Source organism: Heloderma suspectum, chromosome 4 (assembly GCF_057233095.1).
Source record: "Heloderma suspectum isolate Gila_16-S chromosome 4, 16-S_ref, whole genome shotgun sequence".
NCBI lineage: Eukaryota > Metazoa > Chordata > Lepidosauria > Squamata > Helodermatidae > Heloderma > Heloderma suspectum.
The window spans coordinates 100,162,501-100,177,832 of NC_139461.1; the positions used below are offsets into that span (position 1 = coordinate 100,162,501).

General features: G+C 40.0%; 1 protein-coding gene across 4 annotated transcripts in view; it reads left to right on the forward strand.

Moving 5' to 3' along the window:
• Positions 1 to 15,332, forward strand: part of ATP9B (ATPase phospholipid transporting 9B) — a 200,942-nt gene that overhangs the window by 123,140 nt on the left and 62,470 nt on the right. For all 4 annotated transcript variants that reach the window (XM_084850042.1, XM_084850044.1, XM_084850040.1 and 1 more), the window contains one exon: positions 7,013 to 7,173. In XM_084850042.1, coding sequence (XP_084706168.1) covers positions 7,013 to 7,173 — 161 coding nt within the window. The remainder of the gene's footprint in view (positions 1 to 7,012; positions 7,174 to 15,332) is intronic.

Below are 15,332 nucleotides of genomic sequence, written 5' to 3' on the forward strand. Positions count from 1 at the left end.
TGTTGTTGTTTTTTAAGTTAGCACACAAGGGACAGGTAATATTTTGCGAGTGTGCATGAATGGAAACATGTTGAGAGACCATAGACACAAACACAGGGATTACATATGGAAAACTCACATCCACATATTTGTCTATTTCCACCTTTATACATAGCAATATATTGCAGTTTGACAACAAAGTTTTCTTAAGTGACAAAGTATACCGCAAAACATTTCAGACAGTGATATTCCCCTTGGGCTGTGGTTGTGAGGAGTACAAATAGAAGAAAAAGTTATTTGCTTTATGAGAGACTTTGCAGTGAGTTCAGTTTAGACTAGTTAACATCAATCTTGAGCACCCTCTGCTGTCTGAATTAGGCTATGTCTGCCTAATTGGATCTACTAACAACATTACTTGTTACAGATAGCTCTGTGGTTATAAGAGATGATACAATTTCATATTTTAATACAGATCAATGATATAACAGGAAATTTAAGAAATCATAGCTGCTGCAAAAAACTTTGATGTTAAAATTTAGTAATAGCTTTTGCAAAACATTGATTTTAAGTCTACCTTTGGTTTTAAGACTCAAGCATGTATTTCTGTAACTGCTTTCTGGTAATCAAATTGTGTGGATACAGATTCCTCCAATATTTTTTAATCCTTTCAGTATATTTTAATATATAATATTTTAATAGATGTCATTCAGAGTCATAGTGCCATACTAATACCATGTGTACTTTCCCCCAAAAGCTGTTGTTCAAGAGCTATACATAGATAAATGCAACATTTCCCTCCAAACCAAATTTCTCATTAAATTTCTAGTTCTATACAATTTAGACATAGTTCAAAATAGATAAAATACTACTGAAATGTCATTTTGTAATTAAACTCAATTAGAGTTATTGTTTAGGGATGTGAAAAAATGTCCCCTAGAAAATGAACATTTGAATAATCAGGTTCCAGTGTAGGTTCTTAGCATCTAGATCGTATTCTTTTTGCCATATGTTCAAGTTACTCTGGATATTTACCACCTTCAAATCTCATATGGAATTATTACAGCGTTACTTTGTATAAGCAGATAATTGCTATCCCATACAAATAGTAGAAGACTTGCCACAGCTTCTTACTACTCTGTGAAGCATTCCCATACTCAGGCATTGGTTTCCCTTGCAATTAAATAATTGTGATGCCTTGGACAAAATACAAACAATGACAAACAGCTTTTTCCCCATCAAATTCTTATTTTAGGTTCTTTCCTTTGCTTTTGTATTTACTCATCAAAAGACGGAAAAGGCTTTTGGGACTGTACATGAGGTGTTGTGCATAAATTTACATATTGTTTTTCATCAACCAAGCATGAAGTGCGAAAAGTTAAATAGAAGAGGTGCATAAAGGAGTGTTCATTTTGTTAATTATAATTATAATTATAATTTTATGTTAGATTTTGAACACTTTACTACCAGTTCAGTAAAGGTCTGTATTTTGTATAAGAACTGTCATTAATCTATAAAGGTAATATATTCAAGGCTTCAAAATTGTAGTAATTCATTTTGGAGATATACAAAATGAGCAGTGTGAAAGTTATATTTTATTTTAATTGGGGGATTTTTAAAGATAGTGATTTTTGTGCTATTACGTTTTGTATAAGAAAGATGCCTCTGCATTTGCAGATCACTGTAATATTCACGCTAACATAATTTCTGTTGTACGACACTATAAATTACACTATGAAAACATTTTTAAAACTTTTTCTTAATCCTCATGCAATATCTTTCTCTAAATAACTGTTGTTTAACCTATTTAAAAATTGACTGAAAATAAGTATAAAGTGAAAGTAGAAAAACAATGCTTGAAATATCTTACCATTGGTTTGGTAGACTAGAGTGGATGCTAGAATGCATACTGTTGAACATTAACTTTGAAAAGGAAAGCATTAATATGCATCATTTTTGCTTAATTCAGTTGTAGTTATCAAACTGTCATCAGATATTTCAATGCGTCACTGCATGGTATTAATCTCATATGAGAAAATACTTCAAGTAGGTGGATTGCTCCTTTAATTATTAGGGAAGAATGCACTAATTTTCTTTGGATCTCCTGCTGACCTTTTTATCACTTTGTGGATCAGACTGCCAGGCTGCACTCCTCAAAGCACTCATGACATTGTAGTAGTGATACATGTTGAGAATTGCAATGTAATTTTAAAAAATCTTTGTAGAAATATGATGGTGTAATAGTCCATTTATTAAGATTAAGCATTTATTCAAACATGGTTAATTGTCTTAAAGGGATTTGCTATTTTACTTAAACCACTGTTAAGAATATTTTCTTAGAATGCTGTGAGATTGCAGCAGAATTCGATATTTTAAAATGTTTTGCATGTTGGAGGGATTTTTATAACTTTATGTTTATTATCTATGAAAATGAGTAATATTTTTATTTCATTTCATATTGTTTCTTAGTGATCTGTAGCATATCTTTTCAGAGATTAGAACACTTACTCATTCAGTGATTAGAAAATTAAACTAATAAGAGGACTGATATTTTCTTGTTTAAGCAGGACAATGCCATACTTACCCTTTATTGTTGGTATAAACCATTATTTTACTAAGAGCGATTAGCTATTTAAAACTTGGTACATAAATTAAAGAGGAGCTAAATGGATATGTGATTGTTGCCATTAGTAGCATTTTAGATTATACAGGCAATTATTGCATTCATTATCCTAGAACAGCCCCTTTGCAAAACTATTGTGGTAGTCTTCAACATTATGTACAAATTTTTCCTGGGAAATTAAAATTTGTAGTGGCACATTTGATTTTGTCATCACAGTTGTTTGAATCAAAGCAAATATTATGATAAGAAGGAAAAAATGTCCTGCTGGTACTGAAAATTGCATTAAATGTTAAGAATACTCAGAATAAAATTTGAATTAAATTTATCTATTTTCTAATGAAGTCATTTACTTTGTTTATGGTAATTTTAAACAGCATAACAGATTTTCATAGCCATTAAAAGATTAATTCCTTCTCAATGAAAAAACAATATGAGAGATGCAGACAAATGACAGCTTACATATTTTAACAGGTTTGTTTTATTTATTGGAGTGTAATTTTCTTTGTGTGCATAACAGAAATGATAAGGTGAAGTGACAGTGACAGATATGTGAATGGGAGAGTATTTATCATGCATGGCCAATCATATAGCTAAAAGGACAAATTTGCTTGAATGCTTGAAAAAGTATTTGCCTCTAAAACTTTTACATTTGTTTTAAGTTGCTTAAACTTATTAAATAGATTCTAAACTTGCATCCAAGTCTGTCTCCTTCAATTAGGAAAGTTTTTATCCTTTTAGTTATCTACATATGTGAATCCAGCAAGGGTATGTATAATGTTTGGACCTATAAATGCCATTTCTCAAAGGAAACTTTGTATTCGTTTCTGTCAGGTTTTGTCTTGGCTTTTACAGTCTTTCAGTGCTATGATGCAGCAAGAAAAGTGTGAGGTACTGGTTATGCATATTGCAAGACAGTGATTCTTTATTTTATTACAAAAAAAGACCAACTCTAGAAGGCCAGATTAAATCATTCCTTTCACTTTTTAATGGGATTTGGATGAATAGAGTAAAATATGCACTTTGCATTCATTGATAGCATCTTTAGGTTGAGGTAATTGAGTCTTTTTTCCCTGACTGAATGAATAATGGCTTCATCTGATCCTCAGCGAGGCCTGAAACTTAGACTGCCTTTGTCAATGCAAAAAGATCTGGGCTTTGAAACATGCTCTACTTCCCTGGCTTAATTTTTCTTCATTTTAATCCAGAAACCTATTTTTCTCAATAATTCAAGCATAAACTATGTAGTAGTTGAAGCAGCGGAAATTGCAAGATATTTGTCCTCGTTGTGCTGCTTTTTAAATGTAGCTGATAAATCAGCCACTGTGGTCTTCAGCTGCCTAGCTCTCAGGGGGAAGGGACAGTCCATATAATGAGCAAGAATGCTGGAATTTTCAGAAGTATTTTAAATATTCTTATACAAATTGTTTCTCCTGCTGAAGTGTTATGCCATATTAGTCTTTCTGGCAGAAATGAAAGGGTGTCTCTGATCAGGGATATTTCCCTGTAAGATAAGCAGGCTTGCCTCGCCTGCTGCCACAGTAGTTTCATCTAGAAGAGTTTATCACAGCATTATGGAGGTCTGAACTGCTCTTATACCAGTATGAGTCTTTGGTATTGAAAGAGAAGTATTTGAAGTATAATTGTTGAAAGGTCTTGTGACAAATGTTCAGGGAGGGTTTTTTATTCTTTTAATTTTCAAATTCAGTAGGTTTGGTTCAGACTAGGTTAGTTGAACTTAAGTATCACTAATTTCAGTGGGAACTAACTTATGACTAACTAATTTCATTGATTTCAGTCGGACCCATATTCACCTAACTTTGTCTGGATCCAACTCAGTATATTTTATTCAAATCATTTTTAGTCTTAATAAAGTTATGATTTATATTCATGCAAGTGGGTAGGGGAAAGAATCAGTATGAAGTTCAAGAGTGTCATCCTTAGTGCTCATTCACATTTAAGACATTTCTATGGTCTGCACCATTAATAAGAGCAATAACTGCAAACAGCTTTTCTGCGTTTTGCAGTTACATTATCAGTCCATATTATTTGTTTTGGAGATGATGAGGGATAGCTGAAGGAGAGGTCAGGAAGTTCAACCCTAGTGAACTATGTGTACAGAACTAGACTTTCTAGGCTCAGAGAAAACCACAACCTTTGAACGGGGAAAAGGGACAAGTACAAATTGGTGCAGATCTCTGGAAATGAAAATAAAGCACAGAATTCAATTTCCTAGGATTCATTCATCTTTCACTAAGAAATAAAGCCTGTCAAAAATGCTTGAAAGTATGTGGGCAACTGCTTGAAATCTCAGACGTATTAGTGAGGTGGGGGACTGAAAAAGATTTCAAGTGTTCAAGGTTCAACCTGTGCAAATTTGGTTTATTTGAATAAATTATGCAAGCCACAAAATGTAGCTTTTCTTGTCACAGAATTTGGATTGCCTTAGCACAGAATGTTACCTTTTTAACATGTTGTATACATGGCCCTGGCCAAAACCAATTCTTTTTCCTTGTGATTTACAAATTGGAATAGCTGGCACAATTGGCCTTCCCCATAAGGCTACCTGGCTCACCATAAAGCAGTGATGGCACTTTTTCATGGCTTGCAGTGAGAGAAAATCCACATTAGATAAGATTCAGTTCAAGCTAAACTCCAACCAAGAGATTAGTGAGACAGTGTTGTTGGGAAAACATCTTATACAAGGGATACTTTACTGGGAAAACATCTGATACAAGGGATACTTTACTGGGAAACCCTTTATTCAGAGCTCACCTTCTTCTGATGAGCAAATCTTCCCTATGTCCCCAACAATTGTCTGTTTACTCTTAGCAAGAGGACCTGTCAACTGTTACTTATAAAGATTGCTTCACTTGCAAGATGAATTTCCTAAATGACTATTGCCTCTGTGTAGACAATTCTGTGCACAGTCATGAGTGAAAAATACACATACCTATGAGGACAGGCTTACCACTGTACACATTGCATAAACAACAGTCATGCTTGTTGCATATGATGGTATATGATCATCGTTACATGGCATTTCCTGCATGAAGGTGATCTATATGTAGTTCCCCTGGAATTTTATCTTGTTACGTAGGAACATAAGAGATATGCTGGACCAGACCAAGGTTCCATCTAGTCCAGCATTCTGTTCACACATTGGCCAACGAGCTGTTGACCAGGAACCCATAAGCAAGACACGAGTGCAAGAGCACCCTCCTGCCCATGTTCCCCAGCAACTGGTGTACATAGGCTTACTGGTCACTTGGCATGGTGACTAGAACTGTATACAGTATTCTAAGTGGGGTTGCACCATATATTTGTGTAAAGGCAGTATGATATTGGCAATTTTATTCTCAATTCCTTTTATTAATTTATTTTATTTACAATATTTATATACCGCTCCACATCAGAAGATTTCGGAGCGGTAAACAACAAGGTAAAAGAATAAAACATCAAGTTAAAAGAGTTAAAACGTTTTTTATTTTATTTTTTCTAATCATGCCTAACATAGAGTTTGCCTTTTTTACAGCAGTTGTACACTGGGTTGACATTTTCATCGAGCTGTCCACCAGAACTCCAAGATCTTTTTCTTGGTTGGTCGCCGCTACCTCAGATCCCATCAGGTTATACTTGAAGTTGGGATGTTTTGCTCCAGTGTGCATCACTTTACACTTAGGTACACTGAATCACATTTGACATTTGAATGCCCTTTCTCCCAGTTTGGAGAGATCCTTTTCGAGCTCCTCACAATCCCTTTTTGTTTTAACCTCCCTAAATATTTTTGTGTCATCATCAGCAGACTTGGTCACTTCACTGCTCACTCCTAAATCCAGATCATTTATGAACAAGCTGAAACGCATTGGTTCCAATACAGATCCCTGAGGGACCCCACTATTTACTTCCCTCCATTGGGAAAATTTACCATTTATTCCTACCCTCTGCTTTCTGTGTTTTTTTTTAACCAGTTACTGATCCACAAGAGGACCTCTCCTCTTATTCCATGACTGCTAAGTTTGCTCAGGAGTCTTTGGTGCGGGACTTTGTCAAAAGCCTTTTGGAAGTCCAAGTAAACCTTATCTACCGGATCATCCCTGTCTACGTGTTTATTAACATTCTCAAAGAACTCTAAAATGTTACCATGTTGGGATGTTTAAAGCTTGCAAACAATCCCTGTTCATGGTGGGATTATTCTGAAAGCAACTTTTCTGGTGCAGCCTTGGTTTGTAACCTTATAACTATAGCAGTTGTCTTCTCATTTGGTAAAGGGTGCTCCCTAGTTATTTAAGTTTCAAGTAAGTTGGGAAAAGCAAAATCAGTGATTAATTTTTCTAATGTTATATGTTGTATACAAACATGAAAAAGTAGAAGTCTGTTCAATCTTAGTTACTGAGTTTATGTTGCTTCCTTTAGGTTGGTTTGCTGGACCTTGAACTGAATCAACTAACCAAAGCACTGTTCTTGGCTTTAGTTGCACTTTCAATTGTTATGGTAACCTTGCAAGGATTTGTGGGGCCATGGTACCGCAACCTTTTTCGGTTTCTCCTCCTTTTCTCCTACATAATCCCAATCAGGTATGTATAAGAATAAGAGTAAAGCCCAGATGTCTAATTTCACTGGATGTGGGTTTTTTTTTAATGTACCTTCAGTTCTTATAGTGAAGGAAATTGATCTTACCAGGAAGCTGTAGTAAGAGAAGGTGCCAACAAATCTGCTGATTCTGAAGGGATCAAGTGCTATTGTACTTTTTGTATGACATTAGACTTTCTGAAATAATCCATACATACAAACATTTTACTTGCATTGATGCATTTTAAATATACATTTTCTGAAAAAGTATATTTCTTTTTTATTTTTGTATTCATATTTTTTCCTATTTATACCACTGTTTAGTTATCTTAATGTTTATTGGATTATTGGTCTCTTCTATACTTTTAAAAAGAAAGTTGTTTTAGGTTATGTTAGAGACCATGACCAAATACAGCGTATTCTGATTAGTTAATTTATTACATATTATATTGTCTTAAAATAGTTCTAATCAGCCGATAGGCAGGTGATGTGATGTTCATGATTCAGCACAACAAAACAAATGACCCCCAGTAGCGCATCCAGTTTAAACCGGATGTGCTAGGTGGTCATTTGTCTTGTTTTGATTTAAAAAATTTTTCTGGGGGATTTTGTTGTGGTTTTAGGGGTGGGTAGCCTGCCTGATAGGCAGGAGCGAGGGGGCATGTGTCCACCTGATGGAGGCAGTGGGGGGAGTGTTGGGGGCCAGAAGATACCGAGGCTGGGCGGCAGGCGTTGGCGGAGCGCTAGGGGCAGGCCATGCCAGGTAAGGGGAACAAGGGAGAGATGTGTAGTATCTGTCCCCTGCTCCGGGCCTGTCCAGAGCCAAAGGATGGCTGGGGGAGGCGTGACCCCATCTTCTGGCCTTCGTTTGCTGCTCTGCAATGCCAGGTCTGTTACCCAGAAAACCTCCCTCATCCATAACATGATCCTGGATGAGGATGCAGACCTCGCATGTATTACGGAGACCTGGCTGGCCGAGGCTGCTGCTCCAACCCTTGCAGCCATGTGTCCAGCTGGATTTTCGTATGCACAGCAGCCGAGGGCTGGGGATCGGGGAGGGGGAGTGGCTGTTATCTACCGAGAGTCCTTGGTCTTCACCAGACCCCCTCTCTGGGAGACCAAGGTTGCTGAGTGCATGTACTGGAGGTTGGGCCCGAAGGGCAGTCTGGGGATTCTGCTCGTGTACCGTTCACCCCGCTGCACGACTGACTCCCTGGCCGAGGTGCTTGAGGTGGTCTCTGATGTGCGTGTACAGTCCCCTAACTTACTGGTGTTGGGGGACTTCAACGTACATTCGGAGGCCATCCTCACAGGAGCACCTCGGGACTTCATGGAGACCATGGCCTCCTGGGAGCTACACCATATTCTAACTGGGCCCACCCATGTAGCCGGTCATGCACTAGACCTTGTGTTTGTTTCTGGAGAAGTGGGGAGTGATCTAGAAGTCGGGGGAATATCCACCACCCCCTTGTCATGGTCAGATCACTATCTGGTGACGTTGGACTTCTCGGTTCCACAACCCCTCCGCAGGGGTGGAGGACCCATTAAAATGGTCCGCCCCAGGCGTCTTATGGATCCAAATGGATTCCTGAACGTGTTTGGGGATTCTCTGGGGCATGCCAACGGCCACTTGGTCGAGACCCTGGTGGGTGGCTGGAATGCCGCAATCACTGGGGCATTAGATCGGGTGGCTCCGAAACGCCCTCTCCCCCTGAACAGGGCTCAGACTGTACCATGGTTCAATCCACGGTTACGAGCTCTGAAACAGGAGGTGAGACGGCTAGAGCGCCGGTGGCGGAAGTCTCGCTCCAAAGACGATCAGACACGGGCTAGAGCTGTATCTTCAGCCTATCACGTGGCGGTGAAGGCAGCAAAAAAGGAATATTATGCTGCCTCCATCGCGTCTGCAGAGTGCTGTCCCAGGAGGCTGTTCCAAGTGGTCCGGAGCCTGGTCGGTCCTGTGGCTCCGGAACCACTGGAGCATTCTAAGGCCTCCTGTGAGGCCTTGGCAAGGCACTTTGCAGATAAAATTGATCAGATTAGGTGTGTTACTCTGCACACTGTGGATACAGTTAGTGAGCAAGAGGCAGCCTGTGGCAAACCAGTTTTGTGGGATCGGTTCCAGCTTCTTCCTCCTGATGAAGTGGACAAGGTGCTTTCATCGGTATGGCCGACCACCTGCTTACTTGATCCTTGCCCATCTTGGCTCATTATGAGCTGCAGAGAGAGACTGGGTGAGGGGATCAAGGCGGTGGTGAACGCCTCCCTTGAGGAGGGAGTGATGCCATCAGCCCTCAAGGAGGCAGTGATAAGACCGCTCTTAAAGAAGCCCTCCTTGGATCCTCAAGTTTTGAACAACTTTCGCCCAGTCTCAAATCTGCCATTTTTGGGCAAGGTGATTGAGCGGGTGGTGGCGGTGCAGTTGAAGGCACACTTGGAAGAAACTGATTATCTAGACCCATTTCAGTCGGGCTTCAGGCCTGGGCATGGGACAGAAACGGCCTTGGTCGCCTTGGTAGATGATATGAGGAGGGCTCTGGATAGGGGTGAATGCTCCTTCCTTGTTCTCCTCGACCTCTCAGCGGCTTTTGATACCGTTGACCACGGTATCCTCCTGGACCGCCTGGAGGGGTTGGGCATTGGGGACACCGTATTGCGGTGGTCCCGGTCCTTCCTCTCCGGCAGGTACCAGAGGGTAGTACTGGGAGAGGAGGTTTCGGACCCGTGGCCACTTACTTGTGGGGTGCCACAGGGTTCCATCCTCTCCCCGAGGCTATTTAACATCTATGTGAAGCCGCTGGGGGCTATCATCAGGAGGTTTGGGGTGCAGTGTCATCAATATGCGGATGACACGCAGCTCTACCTCTCATTTAAATCTTCACCAAGGTTGGCCATAGAATCCCTGTCCAGATGTCTGGAGACGGTGAGTGGCTGGATGGGGAGGAATAGGCTGAAGCTGAACCCTGACAAGACTGAGGTACTTTTGGTGGGAGACAAGAGGAGGCTGGGGGATGTTGACCTGGTGTTGAATGGGATACGGCTACCCTTGAAAGACCAGGTCCGCAGCCTGGGGGTCATTTTGGACTCCCAGCTGTCCATGGAGGCTCAGGTGTCAGCTGTGAGCCGGACAGCGCTGTATCAACTCCATCTGATATGGCGGCTGCGCCCCTTCCTTCCTGACCATCTGCTCCCATCGGTAGTACATGCCCTGGTCTCCTCTCGTTTAGACTACTGTAATGCGCTCTACGTGGGGTTACCCTTGAAGACGGTTCGGAAACTGCAGCTGGTACAGAACGCGGCGGCTCGCCTGATTAAAGGCAGCCGCCGGCGAGATCACATCACTCCAGTGCTGAAGGAGTTGCACTGGTTACCAGTTGTTTTCCGGGCCAAATTCAAGGTGTTGGTTTTGACCTTTAAAACCCTATATGGTTGCGGCCCAGCCTATCTTAAGGAGCGCCTCCAGCAGCATCAGACAGGCCGCTTAACAAGGTCAGCCTCGGATGGCCTTCTCTCTGTCCCATCAGCCAGGACAGCTAGACTGGTGGGGACGAGGGAGAGGGCCTTTTCTGTGGTGGCCCCCACTCTGTGGAACTCCCTCCCTAGGGAACTCCGTCATGCCCCCTCTTTAATGAGCTTCCGTCGTGCATTAAAAACGTTGTTGTTCAGGCAGGCATTTGGGGTGGGATAGAGTATTTTAGAAAATGTTTTTATTGTAGAATTTTATTGTTTTAAACTGTTTTTATTGTATGTTGTACATCGCCCAGAGTGGCTGGGTGACCAGCCAGATGGGCGATTAATAAATTTAATAATAAATTAATAAATAAATAAATAGATCAAAACAAAGGAATAAAGAGACATTACTGTGATCTTATAATTTATAAAAGATCCTTTTAATGCAATTTAAAAGCAGTTTCTGAATATTTCCAGTATGAATGTTGAAGATGAGAGGGTTGACAATGCTGCGAATTAGAAGAATAAAGGCCATAGCCTGAGCAGCACTCAAAACTTTGGCTTTGGATTTCTTTTACCGTGTACTGATTCCAATTAACAAGGTTTTTTCCCCTAAGAAAAGAAGCTAAAAGATGCATTTTCTTCAATAACTACTCTTGTGTATAGCACAAGGATTATGGCATTATTGTGGCAGGCAGAAACCGTTGGGTTGATGGCAGGTTGACATTGCAAAGAACAATAGAAGTCAACTGATCAGAAAACATACTTTCTTCCTTGATAAACATTCTTCCTACCTATATAATTATTTTTTAAAAGTAAGGCTATAAAACAATTCAGTGGATTTAGACAATTGGTTTGTAACTGATTAATCTGTTAATCAGATTTAATTAAAATTGTCATACTGAAAAAAATAGTTTCTTAAGAGAGCTTGCAGTTTAATAGAAAAAGTGAACTTTTGCTAGAAGGAAGACGTATTTTAAAATAGTAACTTCACTGTTAGGAAATGTATTACTCTGTCTTTCTATTTCTATGCATAGAAGTTCTATGCTCATGCAGAGACACTGAAAGCATAAAACTGCATAAGAATCAGTTGCATAAATTGCATAAGAAGATCCTTGGCAGTAGGGGACGTTGTATAGGCTAGCCATCAGCACACTGGAGACACTGGATTGCAGACAAAAGTCTTCTGATATATTAACAACACTGATTTCAACTGACTTTTTTGTTTGCTGCAAAATGATGCAGCTATTAAAAGCTATAAATTAGCTCTTCATACAGATTTGAAATAAAACTGTTTTTTCATTAAATATGGTACAAGGGGAAGGAGAAAACTATGCCTTAAGTCAAGGGTGCAGAACCTTTTTCAGCCCCAGGGCTGCTTTCCATTTCAGAGAAGTTCTTGGGGGTCATGTTCCAGTGGTTGGTGGGTCTGAAGGCAAAAGGGATGGGGCCAAAATCCCAAAATACCAGCGTATTTTAGCTAAAGCTGTTACTGCCAGTAACTAAACCTTAGGAGAGGCATTTCAGCCTTTTAGAATTGAGAAAAATGTACAAAAACTGTGAAACCATCAAATGGTTGGGGAATGGGGGTGGGACAGAGAAAGGGATCAGGATCAGATTCCCCCCCCCAGGCCTGAGGTTCTGCACCCATGCTTTAAGGACATTCCGAAGAACTGCCTCCTCTAACATGCAACTGCATGAACATGAGGTTGTCTTCTGAGGTCCTAGTGTGTCTGACTTCTGAGATATGGCAGGGAGTGACCAGACAGGGAACCTTCTCAGTTGTGGCAGCCCATTTTTGAAATGCTATCCCCAGGGAAGATATCCGCCTTCTTGGAGCCAGGAAAGGACCTTTTTTTATTTTCACAGACCTTTAAAAATATTATTTGAATTAGTCTTCTCTCTGCTGATATGCTGTTAGTTCCTTTGCTGCTTTGATATGTTTCTATTTATTGACTTGATATTATAGTTCTGCTGTTTTTCTGGATTGGAGCCACCATTTTATTCTGCCAGTGGGTGCATCCCCTGAATGGAATTCCACTCAGAACACTTGCACTGGCAAAAAGTGGGAGGGGGGATTTTTGCCAACTCCTCCCTCCTTCTACAGTCGGCAGTGCTACCTTCCTCCCGCCCCCCCATCCTCCAGAGCAGATTTCTGGGGAGGCATAGAGGACTGCAGGGAGAGGAGAGAATTATCAAAGATCACCTCCTCCGTTCTGCAAGTTGAAATGCTCCACTAGTTCAGAATCCCTCCATGTATGGAAGGAGCCCTTCTATCCATAGGAGGATTATGCTGGCTCCATCCTATTATGTTTAACTATTTATTGCTTGCTAGTCGTCCTGGGAGTAGAAATACGGAATACCCTTCTTTTTACGTATAAGTATCTGTTAGATGCTGTTAATTGCATTAGAAACTAATTTAGGGCCCTTCTATGAACCTTGAGTAAAGGGTTTCACTGCCTAAACCCTTCAAGCAGCAATTACTACTGCTTTTTAAAAAAATTCTGCCACTTGATATATTTTGCAACAACTTACATGCTTGTATAAAAAGGGTACAGCAAAATTGGTGTAGAAACTTTTAGCTTCATGTCTATCATGGTAAAATCCTGGATTTCAGTCTTCATAAAGATCTATGTAACCTTTTATGTAGATGTATGTTAAAAGGTTAGCAGCATTTAACTGAAGAAATAGAGTGGTATGATTGTGGCATCATGAAACAGAGTGAACATAAGATTAAAATGCATAGATTCTCTCTTACTTCAGAGAACTTTCCTGAGGTTGATAGAAGGCATGTGTTTTTGACTGCATCCATATAGTGTGAACAGTGATGTATAAAATATTTTTGTTTCAATTCATTAGAAGATAAGTTTAACTGGAAAAAAAGTCTTTATTCCACTCCAGAGTTTTTCAGTTGTAGAAACAATAGTACTTAACTTTAAAAAGAGAGCCAGTGTGGTGTAGTGGCGAGAGTGTTGGACTGGGAGCCGGGAGATCCGGGTTCTAGTCCCCACTCTGCCATGGAAGCTCACTGGGGGACTTTGGGCCAGTCACAGACTCTCAGCCCAACCCACCTCACAGGGCTGCTGTTGTGAGGATAAAGAGGAGGAGGAGGAGGAGGATTATGTATGCCACCTTGGGTTCCTTAAGGAGGAAAAAAGGCGGGATATAAATGTAATTAATAAATAAAATTTTAAAAAAGAAAGACAAGCCATGACATTTAAATGACTTATGTCTTTCTAAAAGATAAGCCTTGATACCATAATAATTGCCTGGGATTTATTTATGTCTTTGTGAATTGGCTTGCTGCCTTTTACCACTCATTACAAATGAACCCTCCTGTATGTGAGATATACACAGGCATGCCTAACTGTATCCTTGTGTGTGGATGTGGGTACCTTTGTGCCAGTCATTTAATAGTGCTTTATTGATCAATATTTGGTCTTGTTTCTAGTTTCTTAAAAATGCATATATAACAAGCGTTAGAAGACCAGCAGGAAAAATTATAATCCTGGGTTTATGGAACCATCAAACACCTTTATAAAGTTAAGTCACAGATTTCATTATCACAAAGCCCAAATTGTGAAAATGAGTCAGTTGGAACATTTTACACGGGCAGAATTTGGAATTCTTGCTTCCTGTTTGGCACTGTTCAGATATAGAAGGAAACCAGGTTTCAGGAGCAAGCTGCTGAATCAGGTGTATTGTTTACTACATGAAAATTCCATGCAAAAGATGTTTTTGTTCCCTGTCCCAAAATACACACGCGTGCATGCGCGCGCGCGCACACACACACACACACACACACACACACATCTGATATCTATATAGGTGTCGATATAGATATATAGAGGCTTGGTGTTACAGATCTGAGAGCCAGGATTGTCAGGGGCCTGCCAGGCTTCACTTTATTTAACCCAAGCTGTCAATGTTCCAGCTATATTTTTCAGACTGTATTTATAATGCATGGCTTCTTTTGAAATTATAACTCACTAGGTAACTTAGTATTGACATTACCCTGCAGATGCCTGTTCCAACATCATGAATATTTGTTGTAACCAGGTTCTGTCTATATTAGAATCTGAAAATACTGTTCTTTCGGATTTTAAGGCTTCCTGATGATTTAACAGTTACTGCTGTACTAATGTGAAGCTAAACCACATGATCTTAATGATCATGAGAAGCTACTAACTGTGTGTATGTAATCAAGTATCTATGGATGTTTAATGCACAGTCCATCAAATATTAGGCAATAGTAAGCAAAATGTGGGAAATAAGGCACGTAAAGTTAGAGAGAAATAATTCCTTATGCTTCCCCTGTAATTCTTTTGCCACTACAGGTCAAAAATTTCTATCGGAGTTCCCCTAAGGAATTTTATTTGGGCTAAAGGCAGCTGGAAGTTATTGTGCATGACATTACAAAACTATTCTAAGTAAATCATTGGGTGAAAGGATACTATTAGCCCATCAGGAGATCAGCATTCTGCAAAGCTGGCAAGGTAGTGACTAACAGGATAACATAACATTATCTTAGGGCCTTTCCAAATGATTTTTTTAGCACTGTAATTGCACAGTTGGTAGTTGTTGCGCAGGATCCTAGTACCTTTCTTCATGGTTGCGCTTTTTCAGTGATATCTCATTTTCCCAGCACTCAGGAGTGCAGTATTTTGTGGCTGAGAAAGTGCTGTTTTTTTCACATGACCATTCCAGTTGTGAC